This window comes from Salvelinus fontinalis, chromosome 16, assembly GCF_029448725.1.
Source record: "Salvelinus fontinalis isolate EN_2023a chromosome 16, ASM2944872v1, whole genome shotgun sequence".
NCBI classification, from domain to species: domain Eukaryota; kingdom Metazoa; phylum Chordata; class Actinopteri; order Salmoniformes; family Salmonidae; genus Salvelinus; species Salvelinus fontinalis.
Window position 1 is genome coordinate 36,522,550 of NC_074680.1, and position 27,622 is coordinate 36,550,171.

At 43.8% G+C, this 27,622-nt stretch overlaps 3 protein-coding genes across 5 annotated transcripts in view; 1 reads left to right on the plus strand and 2 right to left on the minus strand.

The window, feature by feature from the left end:
* Nucleotides 1-6,273, minus strand: part of LOC129813377 (JNK1/MAPK8-associated membrane protein-like) — a 16,762-nt gene extending 10,489 nt beyond the window's left edge. The window contains exons 1-3 of the mRNA XM_055865724.1: nt 6,270-6,273; nt 4,942-5,021; nt 4,652-4,818 (exon numbers count right to left, since the gene is read on the minus strand). Coding sequence (XP_055721699.1) covers nt 4,652-4,818; nt 4,942-5,021; nt 6,270-6,273 — 251 coding nt within the window. The remainder of the gene's footprint in view (nt 1-4,651; nt 4,819-4,941; nt 5,022-6,269) is intronic.
* A 9,133-nt stretch (nt 6,274-15,406) lies between these two features.
* Nucleotides 15,407-18,028, plus strand: LOC129813090 (G-protein coupled receptor 135). The gene has a single exon (XM_055865262.1). The coding sequence runs from the start codon at nt 15,694-15,696 to the stop codon at nt 17,068-17,070; it is 1,377 nt and encodes a 458-aa protein (XP_055721237.1). The 5' UTR covers nt 15,407-15,693; the 3' UTR covers nt 17,071-18,028.
* A 79-nt stretch (nt 18,029-18,107) lies between these two features.
* daam1a (dishevelled associated activator of morphogenesis 1a) overlaps nt 18,108-27,622 on the minus strand; it is a 112,183-nt gene continuing 102,668 nt past the window's right edge. For all 3 annotated transcript variants that reach the window (XM_055865259.1, XM_055865260.1, XM_055865261.1), the window contains 7 exons: nt 27,490-27,578; nt 26,577-26,745; nt 25,930-26,037; nt 24,991-25,051; nt 24,577-24,708; nt 23,528-23,698; nt 18,108-23,271 (listed from right to left, as the gene is read on the minus strand). In XM_055865259.1, coding sequence (XP_055721234.1) covers nt 23,065-23,271; nt 23,528-23,698; nt 24,577-24,708; nt 24,991-25,051; nt 25,930-26,037; nt 26,577-26,745; nt 27,490-27,578 — 937 coding nt within the window. In that variant the 3' untranslated portion in view covers nt 18,108-23,064. The remainder of the gene's footprint in view (nt 23,272-23,527; nt 23,699-24,576; nt 24,709-24,990; nt 25,052-25,929; nt 26,038-26,576; nt 26,746-27,489; nt 27,579-27,622) is intronic.

A 27,622-nucleotide genomic window follows, 5' to 3' on the forward strand; every position in this document is an offset into this window, starting at 1 on the left:
GTGCGCGCTAATAGGGTTTCAAACGTCACTCGCTCTGAGACTTGGAGTGGTTGTTCCCCTTGCTCTGCATGGGTAACGCTGCTTCGAGGGTGGCTGTTGTCGATGTTCCTGGTTCGAGCCCAGGTAGGAGCAAGGAGAGGGACGGAAGCTATACTGTTACACTGGCAATACTAAAGTGCCTATAAGAACATCCAATAGTCAAAGGTTAATGAAATACAAATGGTAGAGAGAAATAGTCCTATAATTCCTATAATAACTACAACCTAAAACTTCTTACCTGGGAATATTGAAGACTCATGTTAAAAGGAACCACCAGCTTTCATATGTTCTCATGTTCTGAGCAAGGAACTTGAAAGTTAGCTTTCTTACATTGCACTTTTACTTTCTTCTCCAACACTTTGTTTTTGCATTATTTAAACCAAATTGAACATGTTTCATTATTTATATGAGGCTAAAATTGATTTTATTGATGTATTAAATTAAGTTAAACAAAGTGTTCATTCAGTATTGTTGTAATTGTCATTATTACAAATAAATAAATAAAAATCGGCCGATTAATCGGTATCGGCTTTTTTTGGTCCTCCAATAATCGGTATCGGCGGTGAAAAATCATAATCGGTCGACCTCTAACATCAACTACAACACTTCTCTTGCCAATTGGCCTGGACCCTTTATCGACACGGTGCCCCGCCGATCTATCATGACTGGTCTGCTGAAGTAACTCGGCCGATGTGCTCTCAACCGGCCTCTGCGTCGTTGGTGATGATCCATTTGCTAGCCCTGGCCTGCTAGCTCCCTGAACACCGTGTCCCCCGCTCGCTCAACGTAGTAATCGACTACCGAACGGTTCCCTGTTTCATCTATTGCTCTTCATTGGACCCTATGATCACTCGGCTACACAGTCGATGCCTGCTGGACTGTCCATTAACACGGTACTTCATTTTGTTTATCTATCTGTCTGCCCCAGCCTCAAACTCAGGCCCTGTGTGTAGCTAACTGACTCGCTCTGCCCATTCGTTGTTGTTGTCCTAGCTGTTTACCCGTTGTTGTCTCACCCGTTGTTGTCTTAGCTCTCCCAATCAACACCTGTGATTGCTTTATGCCTTTCTCTAAATGTCATTATGCCTTGAATACTGTTGTTTAGGGCAGCTCTCATTGTTGTATTTTGCTGCGGAGCCCCTAGTCCTGCTCAACATGCCTCGGATAGCTCCTTTGTCCCACCCCCCACACATGCAGAGACCGCACCCAGCTTAACTGGCGCCTCCAGAGATCCAACCTCTCTCATCGTCACTCAATGCTTAGGTTAACCCCCACTGTATTCGCACCCTACCATACCCTTGTGCTCCTTCTTTTCTCTGTTCCCAATGCACTAGACGACCAGTTCTTATAGCCTTTAGCCGTAGCCTCATCCTACTCCTCCTCTGTTCCTCTGGTGATGTAGAGGTTAACCCAGGCCCTGTGTGTCCCCAGGCGCTCTCATTTGTTGACTTCTGCAACTGTAAAAGCCTTGGGTTCATGCATGTTAACATCAGAAGCCTCCTCCCTAAGTTTGCTTTATTCACTGCTTTATTCAGTAGAGGATGCCTGGTTGTTCTTTAAAAGTGCTTTCCTCACCATCTTAAGTAAGCATGCCCCTTTCAAAAATGTTTTTATCTAAGAACAGATACAGACCTTGGTTCACTCCAGACCTGACTGCCCTTGACCAGCACAAAAACACCCTGTGGCGTACTGCACTAGCTTCAAATAGTCCCCGCGATATGCAACTTTTCAGGGAAGTAAGGAACCAATACACACAGTCAGTTAGGAAAGCAAAGGCTAGCTTTTTCAAACAGAAATGTGCATCCTGCAGCACTAATTCCAAGTTTTGGGACACAGTAAAGTGTGTCCTTCACTCATGCTGCCAAACATACCCTTGTAAAACTGACTATCCTACAGATCCTTGACTTCGGCGATGTCATTTACAAAATAGCCTCCAACACTCAGCAAAATAGATGCAGTCTATCACAGTGCCATCCGTTTTGTCACCAAAACCCCATATACTACCCACCACTGCGACCTGTATGCTCTTGTTGGCTGGTCCTCGCTACATATTTGTCGCCAAACCCACAGGCTCCAGGTCATCTATAAGTCTTTGCTAGGTAAAGCTCCGCCTGGGTAAGGTTTATGACACCCCCATAAATACCTTTCTCCCTTCCCTCTCTCTCTGACTCTACTGAAGGACTCTTGAATAGCCTTTGTTAAACATAGAGTCTGGGAACATCAAACAAGTGGGGGGAAAGGAACCATATATCGGTAATAGAAGCAGTTGAAAATATGCGTTGGTACTTAATGAATATGATGTCAGTTCGGTTGTCATCTGAGACATTATGACTGATGACAGGACGACATAAACTGTATCTGGGAAAGTCTACACATTATAGTTATCAGATTCACATGGAATTGTTGTGCAATTTAAATGTTTAAATGTGACACTATTTGTGAAAATAATACATTTAATTTTAGCTTCAAAATAAGAGATTTGGGTTTTCATAAAGTTAGAGCTCTGCTCAATCAGTGGCCCGGCCCTGTGAAGAGACATGGGTTATAAACTATGAAACACACCCTTCTCTCCCTCCACTATATAAGCCCTTGACGAAAATGTAACCATCGGTTCCGAGGACGATAGGACGACGGTCCATACGTTGAAAAGGACTAACATTTCAACTACAGAACTAAGTCAACCTCAGTGTGAGCTTTGGTTGTGAATGGTATAAACTTTGAACTCTTACTCACTAAAGAAGTGAGACATCGTAGCCGTTGAGTTAGCAACAGCAGCTGTAAACGTGGGCTAGGAAAGGACGGATAGAGTATCCCATCTACCACACAACGACGTATTCCGTTCACCACCAGAGACACTCTTCAAAGGACAAAGGACTCTGTTGGGCAACATGGCCTTCCATCTACCACCAACCTATTGAAGTGCAGCTCAGAGTAAATATTTATTGCATTTTCCTTTTCCAAATGGGCGGTAATTTAGAATGCATAAGATTCTGTATTTACGCTAGAGTAGCTAACTGCCTACGGCCCGATAGAGACATAGCTTCTCCCTTTGTTCGTCAAGTTTTCCCGCTCTTTCACTCAAACCCAACCCTTGTTCTTGGTGTAACCAGCTGTCATATCTGTTCCGTCCACTAGGGACGTTTTCCTTTATGACATAATTTGTAATCAATGTATGATTCATTCGGTGTATATGTAATTCTGTGTGATTAGTTAGATAAATAAATATTAAACCCAATTTTGTATTGCTGATTCAACTTGTTAGCCAGGGTTCGTGAAGATAAACAAGAATTCTACGATGTTCAGATGAGACTGAAATAAGGTGACGATTAATATTGACTGCTATTGATGTAAAATATTACTAGGTCTTTAAGAGTTTATTCGGAAGATAACAGCTCTATAAAACACTTTCGTGGTGCCCCGACTTTCTAGTTAATAACATTTACATGATTAGCTTAGTCAGGTAATATTAATTACAGAGAAAGGATTTTATAGACAGCATGTCATATCACTTAATCCGGCATAGCCAAAGACACGACAATAGCAACACCCACCCGTAGCACGCGCTCCAGCAGGTATATTTCACTGGTCATCCCCAAAGCCAACACCTCCTTTGGCCACCTTTCCTTCCAGTTCTCTGCTGCCAATGACTGGAACAAATTGCAAAAATCACTGAAGTTGGAGACTTATATCACCCTCACTATATCTCCCTCACTAACTTTAAGCGTCAGCTGTCAGAGCAGCTTACCGATCGCTGCATCTGTACACAGCCCATCTGTAAATAGCCCATCCAATCAACCACCTATCTCATCCCCATATTTGTTTTTCTGATCTTTTGCACACCAGTATTTCTACTTGCACATCCTCATCTGCACACATATCACTCCAGTGTAAATTGCTAAATTGTAATTACTTCGCCACTATTGGCCTATTTATTGCCTTACCTCCTTACTCAATTTGCATACACTGTATACAGATTTTTATATTGTGTTATTGACTGTATGTTTGTTTATCCCATGTTTAACTCTGTGATGTTTTTGTTGCACTGCTTTGCTTTATCTTGGCCAGGTCACAGTTGTAAATTACAACTTGTTCTCAACTGGCCTACCTGGTTAAATAAAGGTGAAACAAAGAAATATAATGAAAGATGTTGAAATGTTGGTGTTGAAATGTTGCTGGAATAGTGGAATCAGCTCTTGTTTTCTTTGAGACTTGCAGAAACTCTGTGGTTCTAAAATCAATAATTGTTTAGTAGTCCGAAATGTTGGAAACATGACCTTGCTTGACCATGCTGTAGGTCAGGTAACTGTTTGTTTCATGCAATATGTTTTGTGGACTTCACCGGACAGATGTTGCTCTCCAGTTTTGTAATGAAACAATGGTGTGGTTGAAATTATTCTGCCACTGTCTTTTTATTGGCACCGTGATATAGGGCCTTTAGCCCTATATCATGGTGCCAAGGCTTACGAACTAACCAGTTATTGAGCAAACAACGTAATTATCACAACAGATAGGTTGTAATGTTTTTTTTTATGGATTAGCTTCTCCAGTGATTTAACCTACATGCCACAATTGGTTATGACTGCAGAAATTTGGGCTGAAAATGAGACATTACCTTTTCTTCCCAGAGTACCACTCGATGAAGAACCAGTGTAGAACCAGTGGCAGCATTGCCATGAAGCCCAGGTACAGCCAGTCATAAAGTTCAGGGGATTCTGTACACTTCTCACAGATCTTCTGCATGTTTGTCTTCTCTCCTCTGGGACATACCTGATAATTCAACTGCATTTTAGAGTATGGGTTTAGCCTAATACTAGGTTACAGAACTTAGTGCTACAGTAGTAGCTAGAATGCCCTTCCAACAGCTCAGTTGATTTGTTAAAATTCAGCTGGAACTATCCTCACCCCACATTCTCCATCAAATGAGCCATTTATCAACATCTTGCCACAATAATGTCCCGGACAGGTTGAACTCATGGCTACGGCTGTAATGAAACAGTAATACAACAAGTCAGTTATTGACAATACTGCGGACATCTAACAATGTAGCTACATTACATGAACAAAAGTATGCTCGTCGAACATCTCAATGCAAAATCATCGGCATTAATATGGAGTTGGTCTTCCCTTTGCTGCTATAATAGCCTCCACTCTTCTGGGAAGGCTTTCCACTAAATGTTTGAACATTGCTGCGTGGACTTGCTTCCATTCAGCCACAAGCGCATTACTGAGGTTGGTAAATTATGTTGGGTGATTAGGCCTGGCTCATAGTTGGCGTTCCATTTCATCCCAAAGGTGTTCGATGGGGTTGAGGTCAGGGCTCTGTGCAGGCCAGTCAAGTTCTTCCACACCGATCTCAACAAACCCTTTCTGTATGGACCTTGCTTTGTGCACAGGGGCATTGTCATTCTGAAACAGGACAAGGCCTTCCCCAAACTGTTGCCACAAAGTTGGAAGCACAGAATCATCTAGAATGTCATTGTATGGTGAAGCGTTAAGATTTCCCTTCACTGGAACTAAGGGGCCTAGCCCTAACCATGAAAAACAACCCCAGACCATTATTCCTCCACCAAACTTTACAGTTGGCACTAAGCATTGGGACAGGTAGCGTTCTCCTGGCATCCACCAAACCCAGATTCGTTCGTCGGACTCCCAGATGGTGAAGTGTGATTCATCACTCCAGAGATAGCATTTCCACTGCTGAAGAGTCCAATGGCAGCAAGCTTTACACCACTCGAGTCAACACTTGGCATTGCGTATGGTGATCTTAGGCTTGTATGCAGCTGCTCAGTCATGGAAACCCATTTCATGAAGCTGACTTTGCTTCCAGAGGCGGTTCGGAACTCGGTAGTGAGTGTTGCAACCGAGGACAGACGATTTTTATACGCTATACATTTCAGCACTCCGTGGTTCAGGTCTGTTAGCTTGTGTGGCCTACCACTTCGCAGCTGAGCTGTTGTTGCTCCTAGACATTAACACTTCACAATATCAGCACTTACAGTTGACCGGGCCAGGGCAAAAATTGGACAAACTGACTTGTTGGAAAGGTGGCATCCTATGACGGTGCCACGTTGAAAGTCACTGCGCTCTTCAGTAAGGCCATTCTACTGACAATGTTTGTCTATGGAGATTGCATGGCGGTGTGCTCGATTTTATACATCTGTCAGCAACAGGTGTGAGTCATCACATCATTAATTAAGCAGACACTTTCCAAGTATAATTTAACTACATACCCATCTTATTATTCAATCTCCATACGATTTAGATGAATACTTAGTACATGATGTTTCCAAACAACGATTTCATTTTTGCTCCATCAACCGATAAACCGGAAGCTCCTGCTACAGTGGTTCGGTCGTCACTAGTTACCACAAGCACAAAGTCATAAACCCCGCCTATTTCTGCAATTGATCTTCTTAAAATTGTATTTCAAAGCAAACCTTAACCACACTGCTAACCTAATTCCTAACCATAAAGTTAATTTTTATTTCATGAATTGATACGATATACCCAATTTTGACTTTGTTGCTGTGGTACCTAGTGGAAACCCAATAGGTCTTCAATTTACTTCGCCCTTTTTGGTTTGTATGCGTCAAGCTGACTAAAGATACGCGCAACAGCTCTACCTTGGGTTCCGGAAGAATGCCAATCCCGATTTGAGCACTGTGGACAAATACAGATCAAATGATATTACTAGGGCTGTCAAATATTTTAATGGTTTGGTGTGTTTAATCTCGATTAATTGCAAATTCAGAATTTGCTCAAATTCAGCTGTAATTTATTTTTTTATATACAAAAAGCATCACAAGAATATTCACGTCTTGATTTTGTAAGATAAACTGAATAAGCAAAATTGATAATGTACACACTTAAGTCTCATTTACGCCTTGCGCTAACATGTGAGTTTTGTGATCATCTGATCAATATGATCAAATTACTATCTGATCAAAGTGTGTCGCGTCTACACATGATGTTAAAATGTCTCTCTTATCCGTCCACTGTGTCCACATTGTGACCAGATTTCCTGGTGCCTCCCTGTATGCAAAATATTTGAAGATTTTTTCAATACAATGTGAATGTATTTATTTTAAGACAATTATTGATGCCATAAGTCAATGGTACTAGCTGTCAATAAAAAAAGTATTGATTTTTTTACAAGCATTTCGCTTCATCTGCTAAACACATGTATGTGACCAATAAAATCTGCACTTGATTGATTTCCAGATGGCTACCTGACTACCTCCGGAGGTGGTCAGGAAGATCTGATCAAGATTAAGATGTCTTAATCGTCTACACCTGTCTAAAAATTTTGGCCCAATCAGAATGTGGACAAGATCAGAACAAAGGATACACGTTAGCACCAGATGTAAGTAGGGCTTTTCTTTAACCTCAACGTCAACTTGGTTTGATCTTCACATTGTTGTATTTTTAGCTGTATATATAGTATTTTTGATGTTTTCAGTATATTTTGAACACTTTCAGACAATGCACATAATCCCACAAAAAAAAATGTAAGACTTTATTTTAAAGGTACCTGATAAACTATTTATAAATTGTGTGTTCACCATTTTTTTATCATTAGTCCCGCATTTATAAACCATTTACAGATCATTAGTTAAGTCTTTGTGCAGTCCTTAATCTAAAGTGAGTGCTATTTATACTTTATAAACATTTTATAAATGTTTTGAGTGACCAGTGTAATTTTTCACAAAAAGATGGACATGCCATTGGTAGACATTCCAGCAGTACGTGGTAAAATAATAAGCACAGAACACATGTTCAACTAGCTTACTAGCATTTACAAATGTGAGAATAATGATTCATAAATGGCGAACTCACAATTTATAAATGCCTTATAAATGGTATATTAGGTACCCATAAAATAAAGTGTTAGCAAAGTTAACTCAAGTTAACTGATTAACTCTAACAGCACCCCTAGAGAGATAAAGGCTCAGACAGACAGACAGACAGACAGACAGACAGACAGACAGACAGACAGACAGCGAGAAAGAAAGACAAAGCCCTGTGCTACAGAGCGATGGACCTATAGAAGAGTCCACTCAGTCAGCTGGTTCTGGCGCTCTGTTCACAAACACAAACAGACCCCAGCACAGCAACACAATTAGACCCAATCAAATAATGAGAAAGCAAAAAGATAACTATTTGACACACTGGAAATAATCAAACAAAAAACAGAGCAAATTCCAATGCTATCTGGCCCTAAACAGAGTACACAGTGGCAGAACACCTGACCACTGTGACTGACCAAAAAATTAAGAAAATCCTTGCTATCCCTGCCATAGGCAGACCTGGCTCTCAAGAGAAAGCAGGATATGTGCCCACAGTCCAAACAATGAGGTGGAAACTGAGCTGCACTTCCTAACCTGCCAAATGTATGACCAAATTAGAGACACATATTTCCCACAGATCACACAGACCCACAAAGAATTCGAAAACAAATCAATCATTGATAAACTCCCATATCTGTTAGGCAAAATACCGCAATGAGCAGCAAGATTTGTGGCCCGTTGCCATGAGAAAAGGGCAACCAGTGGAGCACAAACAACATTGTAAATACCACCAATATACTGTATCTGTTAATTTATATCCCTACACTATTCATACTACAACTATTTGCACATTGCTAAAATATAACACTTGAAAATATAACACTTGAAATGTCTAGCTTTTTTAAACCATTTTGGGTGCAATGTTTTTTTTTAATGTATTTATTTATTTTATTTATTTATTTATTTTTGTTTTTTGTTGATGTGGATACATTTGTTTCTTCTCACTTTTGTGTATTGTTTATTTCATTTGCTTTGGCAATGTAAACACACAGTATGTTTCCCATGTCAATAAAGCCCCTTTGAATTGATGTGGGGGGGGCACAGAGAGAAAGTTCACAATTACACCCCCTCCACTGAGTAATACACTGTATGTATAAATGTAATGTGAAAATATATATTTAATACATAAGGGGAAATCTGCACTCGCTATATCATATTTTTTTCATCAAAAACTACCGAGTTCTATATTTATTAATGTATCATGGCGCCGGAGAAGATGGCTGACGTTTTACGTGCTCCTAACCAACTGTGTTTTTTTGTTCGTTTCTTTATGTTGTTTGTAACTTATTTTGTAACTTATTTTGCACATAATGTTGCTGCTACCATCTCTTATGACTGAAAAGAACTTCTGGACATCAGAACAGCGATTACTCACCACGAACTGCCAGAAGCTTTTTTTCCTTTAACAAGTCCGATGAGCCCGACGTGAAGGACATGCTGCTTTCCCAAGAACAGGCCCAAATCCCCGTCATTTGCGTGAAGAGGAGACGGAGAAAAAGAGGGCAGAGGTCGGGCTGCCTTCTGAGAATTCGTAGGCGATCGAATAAACTCCCACTGCCTCCCGTTCAACTATCTAACGTGCAATCATTGGAAAATATTGACGACCTACGTGGAAGATTAACCTACCAACGGGACATTAAAAACTGTAATATTTTATGCTTCACGGAGTCATGGCTGAACGACGACATACGTTGTATCGGCAGGATAGAACAGCGGCATCTGGTAAGACAGGGGGTGGTAGACAATATATATTTGTAAACAACAGCTGGTGCACGATATCTAAGGAAGTCTCGAGGTTTTGCTCGCCTGAGGTAGAGTATCTCATGATAAGCTGTAGACCACACTATCTACCTAGAGAGTTTTCATCTGTATTTTTTGTACCTGTCTACATACCACCACAGACCGATGCTGACACTAAAACCGCACTCAATGAGCTGTACACCGCCATAAGAAAACAGGATAACGCTCATCCAGAGGCGGCTCTCCTAGCGACCGGGGACTTTAATGCAGGGAAACTTAAATCAGTTTTACCTCATTTCTATCAGCATGTCAAATGTGCAACCAGAGGGAAAAAAACTCTAAACCACCTTTACTCCACACACAGAGATGAGTACAAAGCTCTCCCTCGCCCTCCATTTGGAAAATCTGACCATAATTCTATCCTCTTGATTCCTGCTCACAGGTAAAAATTAAAGCAGGAAGCACAAGTGACTCGGGCAATGAAAAAGCAGTCAGATGAAGCAGATGCTAAGCTACAGGACTGTTTTGCTAGCACAGACTTTAATATGTTCCGGGATCCTTCCGATGGCATTGAGGGGTACACTATATCAGTCATTGGCTTCATCAATAAGTGCATCAATGACATCGTCCCCACAGTGACCGTACATACACCAACCAGAAGCCCTGGATTACAGGCAACATCCGCACTGAGCTAAAGGCTAGAGCTGCTGCGTTCAAGGAGCAGGACTCTAACCTGGAAGCTTATAACAAATCCAACTATCACCTCCAACGAACCATCAAACAGGCAAAGCATCAATACACGACGAAGATCGAATCGTACTACACTGGCTCCAACTCTCATCGGATGTGGCAGGGTTTGCAAACCACTACAGACTGCAAAGGGAAGCACAGCCGAGAGCTGCCCAGTGACACGAGCCTACCAGACAAGCTAAACTACGTCTATGTTCGATTAAAGGTTAATAACACTGAAACATGCATGAGAGCACCAGCTGTTCCGGACGACTGTGTGATCACGCTCTCCGCAGCTGATGTGAGGAAGACCTTTAAACAGGTCAACATTCACAAGGCCACAGGGCCAGATGGATTATCAGGACGTGTACTGCGAGCATGCGCTGACCAACTAGTAAGTGTCTTCACTGACATTTTAAAACTCTCCCTGTCCGAGTCTGTAATACCAACATGTTTTAAGCAGACCACCATTGTCCCTGTGCCCAAGAACACTAAGGTAACCTACGTAAATAACTACCGACCTGAAGCACTCATGTCCGTAGCCATGAAGTGCTTATAAAGGCTGGTCATGGCTCACATCAACACCATTATCCCAAAAACCCTAGACCCACTCCAATTTAATTCATTGACTACAGCTCAGCGTTCAACACCATAGTGCCCTCAAACTCATCAATAAGCTAAGGACCCTGGGACTAAACACCTCCCTCTGCAACTGGACCTGCCCCCAGGTGGTAAGGGTAGGTAACACCACATCCGCCATGCTGATCCTCAACACAGGGGCCCTCAGGGGTGCGTGCTCAGTCCACTCCTGTACACCCTGTTCACTCATGACTGCACGGCCAGGCACGACTCCAACACCATCATTAAGTTTGCCGATGACACAACAGTGGTAGGCCTGATCACCGACAACAATGAGACAGCCTATAGGGAGGAGGTCAGAGACCTGGCCATGTGGTGCCAGGACAACAACCTCTCCCTCAACGTTATCAAGACAAAGGAGATGATTGTGGACTACAGGAAAAGGAGGACCGAGCATGCCCCAATTCTCATTGACGGGGCTGTAGTGGAGCAGGTTGAGAGCTTCAAGTTCCTTGGTGTCCACATCAACAAACTAACATGGTCCAAGCACACCGAGACAGTCGTGAAAAGGCATCTCAACAGTTTTTACCCCCAAGCCATAGGACTCCCGAATAGGTAATCAAATGGCTACCCGGACTATTTGCATTTTGTGCCCCCCCCCAACCCCTCTTTTACGCTGCTGCTGCTCTCTGTTTATCATATATGCATAGTCACTTTATCTATATATTCATATACATACTACCTCAATTGGACCGACCAACCAGTGCTCCGGCACATTGGCTAACTTGACTATCTGCATTGTGTCCCGCCACCCACCACCCGCCAACCCCTCTTTTACGCTACTGCTACTCTCTGTTCATCATATATGCATAGTCACTTTAACGATATCTACATGTACATACTACCTCAATCAGCCTGACTAACCGGTGTCTGTATGTAGCCTCACTACTTTTATAGCCTTGCTACTGTATATAGCCTCGCTACTGTTATTTTTCCCTTTCTTTTTACTGTTGTTTTTATTTCTTTACTTACCTATTGTTCACCTAATACCTTTTTTGCACTATTGGTTAGAGCCTGTAAGTAAGCATTTCACTGTAAGGTCTACACCTGTTGTATTCGGCGAAGGTGACCAATAAACTTTGATTTGATTTGATTTGAAGAGGGTATAACAAAACCTATTTCCCCTAAGGAGACTGAAAATATTTGGCATGGGTCCTCAGATCCTCAAAAGGTGCTACAGCTGCACCATTGAGAGCATCCTGACTGGTTGCATCACTGCCTGGCATGGCAACTGCTCGGCCTCCGACCACAGTTCATCACTGGGGCCAAGCTTCCTGAGTTTTGGTAGGTCAGGGATTAGCCCAGGAGTCTGAAGTATATTAACTATGACGTGAATGTGAGATGGAATTCTGTGTTGGGCGTACAGGGATGATCTCTGTTAAAAATGCATAATGCACTTGAGACATTCCAAGGCGCTACAGAGGGTAGTGCGTACGGCACAGTACATCACTAGAGCCAAGCGTTCTGCCATCCAGGACCTCTATACCAGGCGGTGTCAGAGGAAGGCCCTAGAAATTGTCATAGACTCCAACCACCCAAGTCATAGACTGTTCTCTTTGCTGCCGCACGGCAAGCGGTACCGGTGCGCCAAGTCTGGTCCAAGAGGCTTCTAAACAGCTTCTACCCCCAAGCCATAAGACTCCTGAACATCTAATCAAATGGCTACCAAGGCTACGTGCATTGCCCTCCCCTTTTACACCACTGCTACTCTCTGTTAATTTCTATGCATATCCACTTTAACTCCACCTATATGCACATATTACCTCGAATAACCGGTGCCCCCACACATTGACTCTGTACCGGTACTGTCACGGCCGTCGACAGAACTACCCACCACCAAGGGACCAAGAATCGTGTGCCAACCTGGAGGACGAGCTGGACCGGGGAGGAGAGAATGGCAGGGGACAAGACCCGGTCACGGAAGCCCGAGAGGCAGCTCCAAAAAAATTGTGGAGGGAGGGGGCAACACGGAGAGATTGGCGGGCGGAGTCGGAGTTTAGACAAGAGCCAACTCCCCGTGCTTACCGTGGGGAGCATGTGATTGGTCAGGCACCGTGTTATGGGGTGATGCGCACGGTGTCTCGAGTGAGCATTCACAGGCCGGTGTGCTCTGTGCCAGCGTCCCGCATTTTCCGGGTGGAAGTGGTTATCCAGCCAGAACAGGTTGTGCCAGCTCTGCGCTCGAGACCTCCAGTGCGCCTCCACGGCCCAGTGAATCCGGTGCCAGCGCCAAGAACCAAGCCTCCAGTATGTCTCCCCAGCCTGGTGAGTCCTGTGCCTGCTGCCAGAACCAGGCCTCCTGTATGTCTCCCCAGCCTGGTGAGCCCTGTGGCAGCTCCACGTACCAGACTGCCCATACGTCTCCTCACTCCAGGGATGATCCATGGCAAGAAGCCTCCAGTGATGATCCAAGGCACGAAGCCTCCAGTGATGATCCATGGCAAGAAGCCTCCAGTGATGATCAATGGCACGAAGCCTCCAGTGATGATCCATGGCAAGAAGTGATGATCCATGGCACGAAGCCTCCAGTGATGATCCATGGCAAGTAGCCTCCAGTGATGATCCATGGCAAGAAGCCTCCAGTGATGATCCATGGCACGAAGCCTCCAGTGAGGAGTCATGGCACGAAGCCTCCAGCGACGGCCTCCAGTCCAGAGCCTCCAGCGACGGCCTCCAGTCCGGAGCCCCCAGCGACTGTCCCCAGTCCGGTGCCCCCAGCGACGGTCCCCAGTCCGGGGCCCGCAACGAGGGTGCCCAGTCCGGGGTCCGCAACGAGGGTGCCCAGTCCGGGGCCCGCAGCGAGGGTGCCCAGTCCGGGGCCCGAAGCGAGGGTGCCCAGTCCGGGGCCCGGCTTCGAGGGTCCCCAGTCCGGGTCGGCGACGAGGTTCCCCAGTCCGGGGCCCGCAACGAGGGTCCCCAGTCCGGGGTCAGCGACGAGGGTCCCTGCACCAGAGGTGCCACCAAAGTGGGGTGAGCCAGTGGTGGAGCGGGGTCTGCGTCCCGCACCTGAGCCGCCACCACGGATAGATGCCCACCCAGACCCTCCCCGATAGGTTCAGGTTTTGCGGCTGGAGTCCACACCGTTGGGGGGGGGGGGGGGGTACTGTCACGCCCTGACCTTAGAGAGCCTTTTTATGTCTCTATTTGGTTTGGTCAGGGTGTGATTTGGGGTGGGCATTCTATGTTTTGTTTTCTATGATTTTGTGTTTCTTTGTTTTGGCCGGGTATGGTTCTCAATCAGGGACAGCTGTCTATCGTTGTCTCTGATTGGGAACCATACTTAGGTATCCCTTTTTCCCTCCTTTCGTTGTGGGTAGTTAACTTTGTTTGTGGCACTAATGCCCTGTAAGCTTCACGGTTGTTTCATTCGTTTGTTGTTTTGTTGGCGACATTTTAAATAAAAAGGAAAATTTACGCTCACCACGCTGCGCTTTGGTCCACATCTTTTGACGGCCTTTTTTAAACTGTATTATTGGTTAGGGACTTATAAGTAAGCATTTCACTGTAATGTCTACACCTCTTGTATTCAGCGCATGTGACTAATAAAATTTCATTTGATTTTTAAATGTTTTACTTATAAATTGCAGGTTAGTGTTTTTGCATCATGAATCTTGTTCTGGAGGCACCTCTTCAGTGTGGTTACTAGCTGGCACAGCCACAATGTCATTTGTGGTGGTTAGGCTGTTTTTAAGCCTAACCCTAACCTTGAACCCTAACCACACATCGTACCCTCATGCCTAACCCTATTAAATTAAGATCAAAAGGATCATTTTTCTATTCATGAATTTTTACCATATAGCCAATTTTTACTTTGCAGCTGGGCTATCTAAGGGGAAATAGCTCAGTTCTGCCTCCAGTACAAGACTGCTTATCAATTAATGATATGTACCCATTGATTCTTGAGTAATATAACTTATAAATGCCTCATGAGCTTAGTCAAATTGTCGTACACCATCATAAGCTTGTTTTACTCCAATGTTTGTAAACAAGCACTGTATAACCTCACAAATTGTTAAAACTATAATTTTGATATCATGGATGGTCAGTCCTTGCATCCGTAGCTCTGTCTATGAATTTGAGAGTGGTTTCATTTCTCTAGTCCCATCCCTCAGCTTTTTGGCGAAACAGTGGCGGGGAAGGCATTGTTATTGTTTCAATCACTGATTGCTGCTTTAATAGTTTGATAGCTATTCAAATGCCTATCCTACAATTAATTGTAATTATATGTAATTATAATGCCTATAACCAATATGAGAATTAAACCTACTTGTAAAATGTAGGTGTCAGTCTTTCTGTTTAAAGCCTGCGTGGGGAGGCCTATAGGTACCTGACCAAATAACTAATCATCCAGAAAGTGCGTAATTGCACTGAAGAAAACCATCACCGATACCATGGCAACGGCTCTAAACGTCACGAAGGGGTGCAAAGACACAAATTGTACGCAAGGAAGGCGTGGACTCGGCAATATGAGATTCAGGAATACGGGGATTGAGGCGAGCAGGCGAGAACTGCAAACAGTGGCATGGATCCCAGTTTGAATAATGAGGAACATTTTCAGGAACCCATAGAAAGGGGGTTGCAAATGGGATCTACATGTCTTTAATGCGACATATCTAAGCTGCTGCATCAACACAGAGACAACATATTCGTAGAGGGATGAATCTCCTTCCATTCTGTGGAGGCCCCCCATTTGTGTCCGATGGATTTCCCCGTGAACATTGCATTGCTTGGCACCAGCAACTCCACCGCTCCAGACAACACCTCTGGCACGGGTTTAACGCTGGAAATAGTCACCATAGCACCGGTGTTACACAGCTTTTTTACGAAGGCCAGTCATGGAAACCTTACGGGCGGAGGCGACGAAAACCAACAACACATACCCGTGCAGAGCGCGGAGGGAAACTCGGTCCTCCAGGGCATCACGGTGGCAGCTCAAGCCTTGTTGCTCCTGGCCATCTTCCTCCTCTCTAGTTTAGGGAATTCTGCGGTGGTGATTGTCATAATAAAACATCGACAGCTGAGAACCGTTACCAATGCTTTCATCATGTCCCTTTCACTGTCTGATTTCTTGACGGCCGTTCTTTGTTTACCGTTCTCGTTCATGATGCTCTTCAGCAAAGATGGTGTGTGGATGTTTGGAGACCGTTTCTGCGTCGCCAACGGGTTCTTCAACGCATGCTTTGGTATTATTTCCACACTGACAATGACTCTAATTTCTTTTGACCGGTATTATGCCATCGTGAGGCAACCTCAGGAGAAGATAGGCAGGAGGAAGGCCATAACGCTGTTGGTGGCAGTGTGGTTAACAGCAGTGTTTTTCTCCATTCCATGGTACCTGGTAATGCGAACATCCAAGGATCTAGTCGTCCATAAAAGGGGCTTCTACCACTGTATGTATGTCTTTCACACTGGTACTTCTAGGATGGGTACCTCTTACAGTATAGCTTTAATAGTGGTGTGTTATCTCCTTCCGTTTGCGCTCATGTGTTTCTGTCATTATAACATATGTAAGACCGTTAGGTTATCAGAAATAAGGGTGCGGCCGGTGACCACTTACGCGTATTTACTCCGGTTTTATAGTGAGATGAGGACGGCCACGACAGTGCTGATTATGATAGTGTTTATCATCTTCTGCTGGGGCCCCTACTGTCTGATGGGTATCATCACCGCCGTGGGAGATTACTCATTCAACCCTGTCATGGACACCGTGGCAATATGGATGGCATGGGCAAACGGTGCCATAAACCCGCTCATTTACGCAATTAGAAACCCAAACATATCGATGCTTTTAGGCCGAAGCCGAGAAGAGGGATATAGGACTAGAAACATTTCTGTCTACCTATCTACACAAACCCAAAGCAGGGATGTAAGAACCAGGGCCGACCAAATCAGAGACCGGTATGTGAGCAGGCATGGTGCAAACAGCCGGTTGTCTTCCTCCAGCCCAGCGAATGGAGGAGAGGTTGCGATGTGGGCTTGTAAAAACCCCGCGGTGTTCTTCTGTAGGGATGCTCAGCCAGATACTCTGTCCGAACCCACGGTGCCAAAAGTTGAAACTGCAGATACAAGTCTGTGATCGTACTTTTATTTTCGAGAAACATGATGAATGTCAAAATGTTGAAGTAATTTAATGTGCCAAAGTTTTGAACAAATTGAGAAAGAGGAAAAGTAGGCCTAACTGTTAATTAGTGATAAGGGATATAAAAGTCAGTCCTATGAATTGACAACCCGCGTTTGGACACTTTATGCAGTGCCAAGCGCTCTACACACTGATGGAACAGAGTGCACATTTAAAAGCCCAATGCATTTTCAGGCCATTTAAGCAGTGTGATTTATAAAATATTCAAAATGATTAACATCTCATTTGAATATATGTATTACTTTATGCCTTATCAGATACATGTTCATTGCGCAACCTTTACCACTGGGCGCAGACGTCAGTTCAACGTCTAGTTTTGATTTACATTTGGTTGAGTTGTCAAATAATGTGAATTCAACAAGAGCCAGTCTTTCGATTCCACTTTGATTTGAGGCAGAGTTCATTGCTATAGTATTAAACTGTCAAAAGTGGCACCCCAAACCACTAAATCCCATTGAACTAACCCAAAGGAAAAACTGGATAATGGCGATAGCTGTTTAATTTAGGCTGATTTCTTTTTTGATTTGGGATAGTGCATTTGTCCTCATTTATACTGTATTCAGGGTAGAGGTTTAATATGGAATACTGTGAAGAATTCAGGATTTTAAATAAAGTGTGCGTGCGCTTTGATTTGATGTTCAAGATGTCATGTATGGCTGGCCATAGCGATTTGCTAGAACATGAAACAATGCTATGAAAACACAATTTAATGTGCCTGTATTAAAAAAGGTGTATTTTGAATACCATACTCATTAGTTTGTCCATTTAAAATGTAATAATTGTATTGCTTGCCATAAGAAATTGCGAGTTGTCAGAATTTGATTTTATTGGTGAGTTGTTTGTTAAATCATATTTTAACTTAAAATGTATAAAATAAATGTTTTGAAGCATCATATATTTATGTATTGTTCCTTATATGTGACACTGCCAATACAGATCCTGACCTAGGACAGATGGAGTGGTCAAACAGCAGCTAGATGAATTGTTACCAGAGGTTTTATTAGTGACAAAGTCATTATTCACAATGCTTTCTGAATAGTATCCAGAGTATTGCAATTCATAGAAGCAGATGTTTCCTCAGAATGTCTTTAAAACATTTCAGAAATCCTTCACTTTCAGACACGACCAACAGTAAATGAAACCTGTAGAATAGATACATGGGCGCATTGGCCACTCCTTACTATAACTCAGATGAATACCTGTCTTTGTTGCACAGTTTGGAAAACAGGGTGAAATTACATTTTAGTCATTCAGCAGATACTCTTATCCAGAGCGACATACAGTTAGTGCATTGATCTTAAGATAGCTAGGTGAGACAATCATATCAAGTACATTTTCCCTGCAAAGTATTTATCAGCAAAGTCAGTGCTAGTGGGAAAAAAGAAAGGGGGAGGGTTGTGAGCATGTTAAGATACTTTTCAAAGAGGTAGGGTTTTCGAAAGATGGGCAGAGACTCCGCTGTCCTGACTTTAGGGGGAAGCTTGTTCCACCATTGGGGTGCCAGGACAAAGAGCTTTAACTGCCCTCCCGTAAGGGGGGGGGGGGGGGCCAAGAGACCAGAGGTGGCGGAACAGAGGGCTTGGGTTGGAATGTTGGGTTTGAGCTTAGCCTGAATTGGGGCATTTCCCCTTGCTGCTCCGTAGGGAAGAACCAGGGTCTTGAAGGTTATGCAAGCTTCAAATGGAAGCCAGTGGCGTGTGCAGAGGAACGGGGTGACATGAGAAAACTAGGCAAGTTTGAACACCATGCGGGTTGCAGCCTTCTGGATGAGTTTCAGGGGTTTGATGGCACAAATGGGGAACCCAGCCAACAGAGTTGCAGTGGTCTAGATTAGAGATGACAAGTGCCTGGATTATGACCTGCGCCGCTTCCTGTGTGAGTGAAGGTCGTACTCTAGGGATGTTGTAGAGCATGAACCTGCATCACTGCTTTGATGTTTGCAGAGAACGACAGGTTGTTTTCCAGGGTCACACCAATGTTCTTTGCACTCTGGGAAAGGGACATCGTGGAGTTGTCAACCGTGATGGAAAAGTCTTGGAGTGGGCAGGCCTTCCCTGGGAAGAAGAGCAGCTCCGTTATGTCAAGGTTGAGCTTGAGGTGGTGAGTAGACATACAAGCTGAGATGTCTGCTAGGCATGCAGAAATGCATGTCGCCACCTGGGTGACAGAAGGGGGAAGAGTAGTTGAGTGCCACCCGCAAAGAAACGATAGGAGAGACCATGTGACAGAGCCGAGTGGCTTGGTGTAAAGAGAAAAGTGGGCCTAGATCCGAGCCCTGTGGGACACCATTTGTGAGAGCATGTGGTGCAGATGCAGATCCTCTCCACGCCACCTGGTCGGTGCGACCTGCCAGGTAGGATGCAATTCAAGAGTGTGCAGAGCCTGAGACGCTCAACCCTGAGAGGGTGGAAAGGAAGATATGATGGTTAGATCTAGGAGGATGAGAAAAGAGTCAGCTTTGGCAGAGCAGAGAGTGGTCTCAGTTGAGTGAGCTGCCTTGAAGCCTGACTGGTTAGGGTCAAGAAGCTTGTTATGTGAGATAACGAGAGAGTTGGTCAGAGACAGCATGCACAAGTGTTTTGGAAAGAAAAAGGATACCGGTCTCTAGTTTGGCGTCAGAGGCTGTCGACTGTTGGTTTCTTTAGGGGAGCGTCTCTTGCCATCTTGAAGTCAGAGAGGACGCAGCTAGTGGTCAGGGATTAATTAATGAGGGAAGTGAGAAGGTCTCCAGAGATGGTCTGGAGAAGTGAATGGGGTCAAGTGGGCAGGTTGTTGGGTGGCCGGACATCACTTGTCGCAGGATTTCATCTGGAAAGAGGGGAGAAAGAGGTCAAGGCGTAGGGTAGTTCTGTGTGAGTGGAACTAGTGGACTCAGTAGGCTGAGTGAATGAGGAGCGTATGTAGTCAATATTTTTTTCAAAGTGGTTGACAAATGTCTACAGAGAGGGAGGAGGATTAAGGAGAGAGGAGAAAGTGGAAAAGAGTTTCCCAGGGTTGGAGGCAGAAGATACAAATTTAGAGTGATAGAAGGCAGTTTTAGCAGCAGATAAAGAGGGAGATGGTATATAGAAGGGAGTGGAAGGAGGAGGATAGGTCCTCCGGAAGTTTAATTTTCCTCCATTTCCACTCAACTGCCCACAACCCTGTTCTGTTAGTGCGCATTGAGTGACTTATCCACGGAGCAAGAGATGAAGGTCGGGCTGGCCAGGAGGAAAGGGGACAGTGGGAGTCAAAAGGAGGTGGAAAGGGAAGAGAGTAGGGTCGAAGAGGCAGAGTCAGGAGAATTTAGCAGAAGGAAGAGCGGATAGAAGAGTAACGGGAGCAAAGATTGTGGTGGCGCATGACCATCTGCGTAGGTCTGAGGGTTGGAGGAGAAAAGGAAACAAAGTAGTGATAAGAGATCAGTAGGCGTACAGCGTGAAGGTGTGGTCAAGCTGATTTACTGCCTTGTGCGTGTGAGGTGACTGGGAAAGGGTGAGGTGAAAAGGAGTGGAAACAAAGAGGAAAGAAATGTATTTAAGTCAGGCATCAGGAGGTTAAAGTCACCCAATAGACAGGTGAGAGGGGGAAAGAAAAACTCCACTTAGGAGAAGTGATTAGCCCTGTGCCACCACCACCACGACCAGTAGCAGTGTTATAGGGTATTCCATGTCTCCGTCAGGTGAGATGAACTCAGCTTTATTGGCCGTAGATCGGAAGTACCAAACCCTGCCGGAGACTAAGAATTCCACATGGGTTGTGCTCACAGGGTACACTAACTTAGAAGTGTTACAGCCACTGAATGGGCAGCGAATATAAAACCTACCGGAAGAGGAGTGAACTGAAATGGGACACACATACTTGCCAAAGATACAAAAGATCAAAATAAGATCTGAAAATAACTAGGTAAGATACTCAAGTGAGAGAGTGATGTGGAGCCTGCCTCAAACAACTCAGCAATAGTCTGGTTTGGTGACAATAATGCCTCTTACAGCTGCTGCTGAAGGAACAGGGGAGACTGAAGTACTAGCACTAATTGCCTAGCAGAGGTGAAAGACACCTCCCAGCAGTGATTGCCTGGCAGAGGTGGAGGGGGGGGGGGGGAAACACCCCCTGCAATAAAACACACCCACATATTAGCAAAACTGTTAGACAAATAGGCCTGAAACTAATCCAAGTCCACAACAACAGTCACAAGTACTGAGCAAATCAGACAGTTCAAACAGCAATGATTAAGTAGGCTACTGATAAAAGACAGCACTTCAATTTCAATTGCTCTAGCAAGATAATACCAAAAGCTACTTATTGAATAAAAAAATATACTTGCTGCTCTTGTAGGAGCTGATGTCCTTCTAAACTATAGATGGCGCACTAAGACTTGGGCCAAGTAATGCTCCTTAAATAGTCAGGGAAGACGAGTAAGGCCACTCCCTCTTAACACCCAACTGTTACAAGGGCTTTTACACAAATTGGCCTGAAACTATTCCAAGTCCACAATGAGTACTGAGCAATCAGACAGACAATGAATAAGGTAAAAGGTAAACTTGGTAAAAGACAGCACTTAAATTCAATTGCCCTAGCAAGACATTACCAACAGCTACTTATTGAATACAGTCCGAGAGGAATTACTAGTTTACTGGCTTGCAAACATAACAAAGATTCAACAGATAATTGACATCCAGGTTTATTACTTTAGTCCGTTTCGAAATAGAAAGTTGTTTAAATAATAAAAAAGCTGTATTGAAAGAACCCACATACCTCCATCAGAAATGCTATCACACAGTTAAGGAGGGTGTTGGTAGAAATGTGACCAAAGGTTTTAGAAGGGTTTTACTAATTGGATCTGACTAAATAACTGAAAAGTTTCTGCTGTACATAACATAGTGAGAAGGTGACACGGGAATTGGCACAATACATAATATATACACATACATGACAGTATTGAACACAAATAAAAAATGTATAGGATGCATAGTTTCCAGAATGATATCCACACTGTTGTCAGGATGGCCAGATGTAGAGCAATCATTTTTGGTAACACTTTAAATCAAATCGGAGACAATATCCTTTCAAAACTTCAAACTAGGTCCTATACTCTTTTACAATACTGTATATACAGTAAAATATACATTATTTTTCTACCCTTCTTTTGTTGCTGTTTTAATAGATTATTTTCTAAAGGTGAAAGTTAGGGCTCTAATAAAATGGCAATATTGCATCTGTGATTTGGTTTTTAATATATCTAAATTAGGTCTTTGTAAAATTGTGATAGAAAAAACAGTATCAAAATGTGTATCTTGTTGTTATGCTTTTGTGCTTAGCTAAAAAACATGATCATTCATACATACTGGATTGTGCTTCAACAGACTTCAACAGACTGTTTCTTTGCATGGGGCTGACATCTTTTACTATACCCTTAAGGGAGTCTGACTCAATCACACAATAGCAGGAAAGATTTTACATTCTCCCGATTAAAACAGGAAACGTGTCTCCGCCAGGGTCACTGCGTGTGTGTGTTATCCCAGGCTTTCCATTCCACTTCCTGGTTATCTTTGCAGACAGGGAGGGTCAAGGAGAGGGTCCTACTCTAGGGCACCAGCCCTATGCTATTAAAGTGTCCCATTCACGACATGAGCAAAACTGTCATTCAGACCACAGCATTTAAAAAATGTAGGTTAACACAAATAGCTTAGAGTCACTCCTGATCCATAGTTCATGGTTTTCATTAGGAGGTAATGTCTGTTTCCAGACAGACACAAGCTCTGGGTTATTGTTGTTTGAGTAGCAGAAGAGTAAGTAGAGGTCTGTCCACCACCTTTCATGCTCATTTCAGTTCTGTTTTAGTAGTGAGTTCTGTCCACTCCAAAATGAGGGGGCGCTAGGCCCATTCCAAGCCACCAGAGGGCAGCATAGCCTAGCTCTAGTAGGACAAAGGTTCCGTCATCAGTTGTTTTAGAGGTTCAGTTTGGTGACTGGCCGCTCCCTGCTGGTCTCAGCTGATGAGTTGACGCGCTTGCGGTTGCGTTTCATCTTGGACAGGTCCTTATCGAACACCTCCCCAGAGCGCAGGGCTGAAACCAGGTCGTCGAACTCACCGTCCTCCTCACAGTTCTCCTTAGCCTTCCTGGATTTGCGCTCCTTCTCCCTCTGCTCCTTCAGCTGAGGGGACAAAACAGGAGTGACTATATGACACACACCTACAGTAGCATATAGTGTGTGACGGATGTATTTTGGTGTATTGAGTAAATGAGCAGTACAGCACATGCATTTGAGTGTGTGTTGGTCAAGAGTAAAAAAAAAACTCTGGTTTGATACCCATTTGTAATATTTGTTGCATAATGACTGGGTGGTTAAAAGGTGACCATAGGTGACTCTCTCTAGTGTTTTGGTCGGTAATAGACAATCTTAATGTAACCTGTGCTTCCATGCGGGCCCGTCGCTCCTCTTCCTCCTTGCGTCTGCACATGTTCTCATTCTCCTGCTTGGCCTCTGCGAACGCCTGCAGGAATTGGTCGAAGATTCCGAAGAACTCGTCAGGCTGCATACGGGTTGCATCCTCCCCAAAATGCTGCACTGCCTTCAGAAACTGGAGGGAAAACAACGTTAGACACCAAATACTTTAAGATGGACAAACAGCTTTTTTAGATGTAATAAAATGCAATCAATGAGTCACAGGTGATTTCTTTCAGTGTTACACTGGGGATGAATGTGTGAGACGTGGGTACGCCATCATATTTGGGTTCAAATACTATTTGAAATCATAACTAATACTTTATCTGGGCTTGATTGTGCTTGTCTGGTACATTGGAACCAACAGAATAGTCGCAAAAGTGCAAACTCTGCCCACCTGGCACTCCAAGCAGGGTAGGGCAAACATTCTGTAATTAAAATATTTCAAATATGATTTGAACCCAGGCCTGCTCCCAACAGGTGGTTTCCTCCTCCCTGCCATTGTAAAGTTGAACTTGACACATAAATAACCCTCATCCACTGCGCATGTATCAAATACATTCCACATGGCACTTCATGGAGGGGAGACCCAGGGGGAAAACCATGGCTTTGAAACTGAGATCCTTGACCCATCTCAGTTAATAATTAACTGCTTATATTCAGAGGTTCCAATGTCTATGCAGGTAGACTGTAACCCTTGAACAGATGTGAGTTACTACATCCTCCACATTGAAATACAGTGAAACACAAGGCATACTATTTCCAAGTATATTGGTTGTTTGAAAAGGTGACTTCAAAGCTGCAGTAAGAACACTTAATGTGTGCTACCTACTTGGTTGTGGCCAAGTATAAAGTTACAGGATTTGCCATTTGCGCTGTCCTTATAAAATCTTGAAAGCGACCATATTTTAGTTTTATAGCTCCATCAGAGCTCCTAGTTGTGGAGAGAAGCATGAGGAGGAGGGGGCAGACGGACAATGCGGTCCCCAGACCCTGGCCCCCGCCGGTTCTCACCAGCTCCTTGGCCTCGGTCAGAGAATCCTCCACGTCTGAGAAGCTGAAGCTGGCCACGGTGATGAACTGGCTCACCACAGACACAAACTTATCCCCCGAAACCTGAGGAAGACCTTTCTGAAACTCCAGCTCCTATACAGTAGGGAACAGCATTACAGGATAATTATATGACTGTCATCAGACACAAGAGTACAGTACCATGCCCATTTCCGATTGATCATTGCTAGGGCCAGGAGTTTTGTATGGCCATGTGATATGACCAGGCAAAATTCCAGGCCCTAATCTTTGGAGTTCTGTCAGTGGAAACGTATTGAGACTCATGAACAGGAGGTAGAGGAGTGTAAGCCCAACTATACTGCCTCTGATATCATGTGTGGCTCCATTAGGGGGAAACCAATAGAAATGGCCACTCACCGTTTCCACACTCTTCAGTCCAGAACGCAAGTTGTTGATGTCTTTCTCCAACTCTGTCATACTGTGGACAAGGGTAGAGGAAAGAGAAGGAAAGGGAGTGAAGAAAGATGAGAGGAGAGGAGAGGAGGAAAGGGGAAGGGAAAGGGAGGGAGTGGAGAGAGGAGTTTATTGACGTGAAACAATTACAAACCATCTGTGCTCCAACCAAGCCACAACTTAGAGACAGGAAATGTGTGAGGATAAAACCCAACTTCCTTCCTTCTCAGTCAGGAAAGGCATGGATACAGGGTTCGCTAGGTTTAACAGAAACTCTAACTTAGATTATCTTTATTTGCGACCTGAATTATTATAATTGTTTTACTGCTGACTGTTACACTATTGCTTTGTTGTGGTACGATAGGAAACACCTTGACATTTTGAGGATTGTAGGGTTCACAGTTCACACTTTCCACATTTCAAGAGGATCACTGAAATATGGGCTATTAGGACAACCTGTGCCTCTGACACATCCAGACAATATAAACATGACCTTTAACCCTCTCTGTAAACACGGCATGTAAGGTAATACACACAGCAATACGGTCTTAACCTTTTACCCTTTCTACTTAAAGCCAGGCACCATTAATTTGGCTTAGAGAGGAAAATTCAACAATTACAATGTTGTTGCAAGGATAATTACACACAGTTACACATAAATGAGAGCAACTTAGGTTTATGAAACAGCATCTGTGTGTGTGTGTGTGTGTGTGTGTGTGTGTGTGTGTGTGTGTGTGTGTGTGTGTGTGTGTGTGTGTGTGTGTGTGTGTGTGTGTGTGTGTGTGTGTGTGTGTGTGTGTGTGTGTGTGTGTGTGTGTGTGTGTGTGTGTGTGTGTGTGTGTGTGTGTGTGCACGCGTGTGTTTGTTGGATCTGATTCAGTCAGCCTTAGCAGCAGCTCGTACTTGACTTTGGCTGCCTCTGGAACACTCTGAAGCTCTTCCTGGAACACGGCCACTTTGGGATACTTATGCTCCAGGATGGTGATCAGGTAATGCAGCAGAGTGATGTTCCTACAAACACATACCACACATTAGTATTCATATCATGCATTAGTATTCACATCACACATTAGAATTCACATCACACATTAGTATTCACATCACACATTAGAATTCACGTCGCACATTAGAATTCACATGGCACATTAGAATTCACATCTCACATTAGAATTCATATCACACTTTAGAATTCATATCACAGTTTAGAATTCATATTGCACATTAGAATTCATAATGCACATTAGAATTCATATCACAATTTAGAATTTATATCGCACTTTAGAATTCATATTGCACATTAGAATTCATATTGCACATTAGAATTCATATCACACTTTAGAATTCATATCACACTTTAGAATTCATATCACACTTTAGAATTCATATCACACTTTAGAATTCATATCACACACATCATCACTTTCTTTTCAATGCTCTTAGTGCGGTGTCATTTGGACAGGTCTATGAACAAAAATGTTTTTATGTCAATGGTATTTTTCCTGTATACATAAAGGATAAATGAAATATACTCAAGCCAGAACATTTCTTACTTGTCAATGCTGGACTTGGTGTCAGCAATCTTGTTGAGTGAGGACACTTTGAAGCCATAGGCGTTCCCCCTCTGACCCTTGTTCATGTAGTTACCGAAGGCCAGGACCACCTCCAGAAGCTGCTTGAGGTTGCGACTCTGCAGCACCTCTTTAGATGCCCTGATCAGTGCTGGGGAGATGAAGAGGACGTTACCGTTATGAGGATAAGACATTGGTTAAATGGCATCCTAGTCCATATATAATGCATTACCTTTTACCAGGGTCCACCAAATGGCACCCAAGTCCATACGTAATGCATTACCTTTGACTGGGGACCACCAAATGGCACCTTGGTTCCTATGTAATGCATTACCTTTGACCGGGGACCACCAAATGGCACCCTAGTTCTTACGTAATGCATTACCTTTGACTGGGGACCACCACATGGCACCCTAGTCCATACGTAATGCATTACCTTTGACTGGGGACCCCCACATGGCACCCTAGTCCATACGTAATGCATTACCTTTGACTGGGGACCACCACATGGCACCCTAGTTCCTATGTAATGCATTACCTTTGACTGGGGACCACCACATGGCACCCTAGTTCCTATGTAATGGGTTACCTTTGACTGGGGACCACCAAATGGCACCCTAGTTCCTATGTAATGCATTACCTTTGACCAGGGACCACCAAATGGCACCCTAGTTCCTATGTAATGCATTACCTTTGACTGGGGACCACCACATGGCACCCTAGTTCCTATGTAATGCATTACCTTTGACTGGGGACCACCAAATGGCACCCTAGTTCCTATGTAATGCATTACCTTTGACCAGGGACCACCAAATGGCACACTATTCTCTATATAGTGCACTACTTCTTTTAAAGGTAGATAATTTGAGCATGGAACATTGTAGGAAAATCCTACCTTCAACTTTAGGTTTGACTTCGACGATTCTTTCAGCAAATTTCTTTTTGAAGTAGAGAGACTGCAGCCTTGGCTGGTAGTGGTTGATTCTGTATTGTAGAAAGAGGTCCAAATGTTATGTTTCAACCAGAAT

Bases quoted from the DNA above. Each gene is read 5' to 3' on its own strand.
- LOC129813090 (XM_055865262.1), top strand. From the start codon at position 15,694: ATGGATTTCCCCGTGAACATTGCATTGCTTGGCACCAGCAACTCCACC.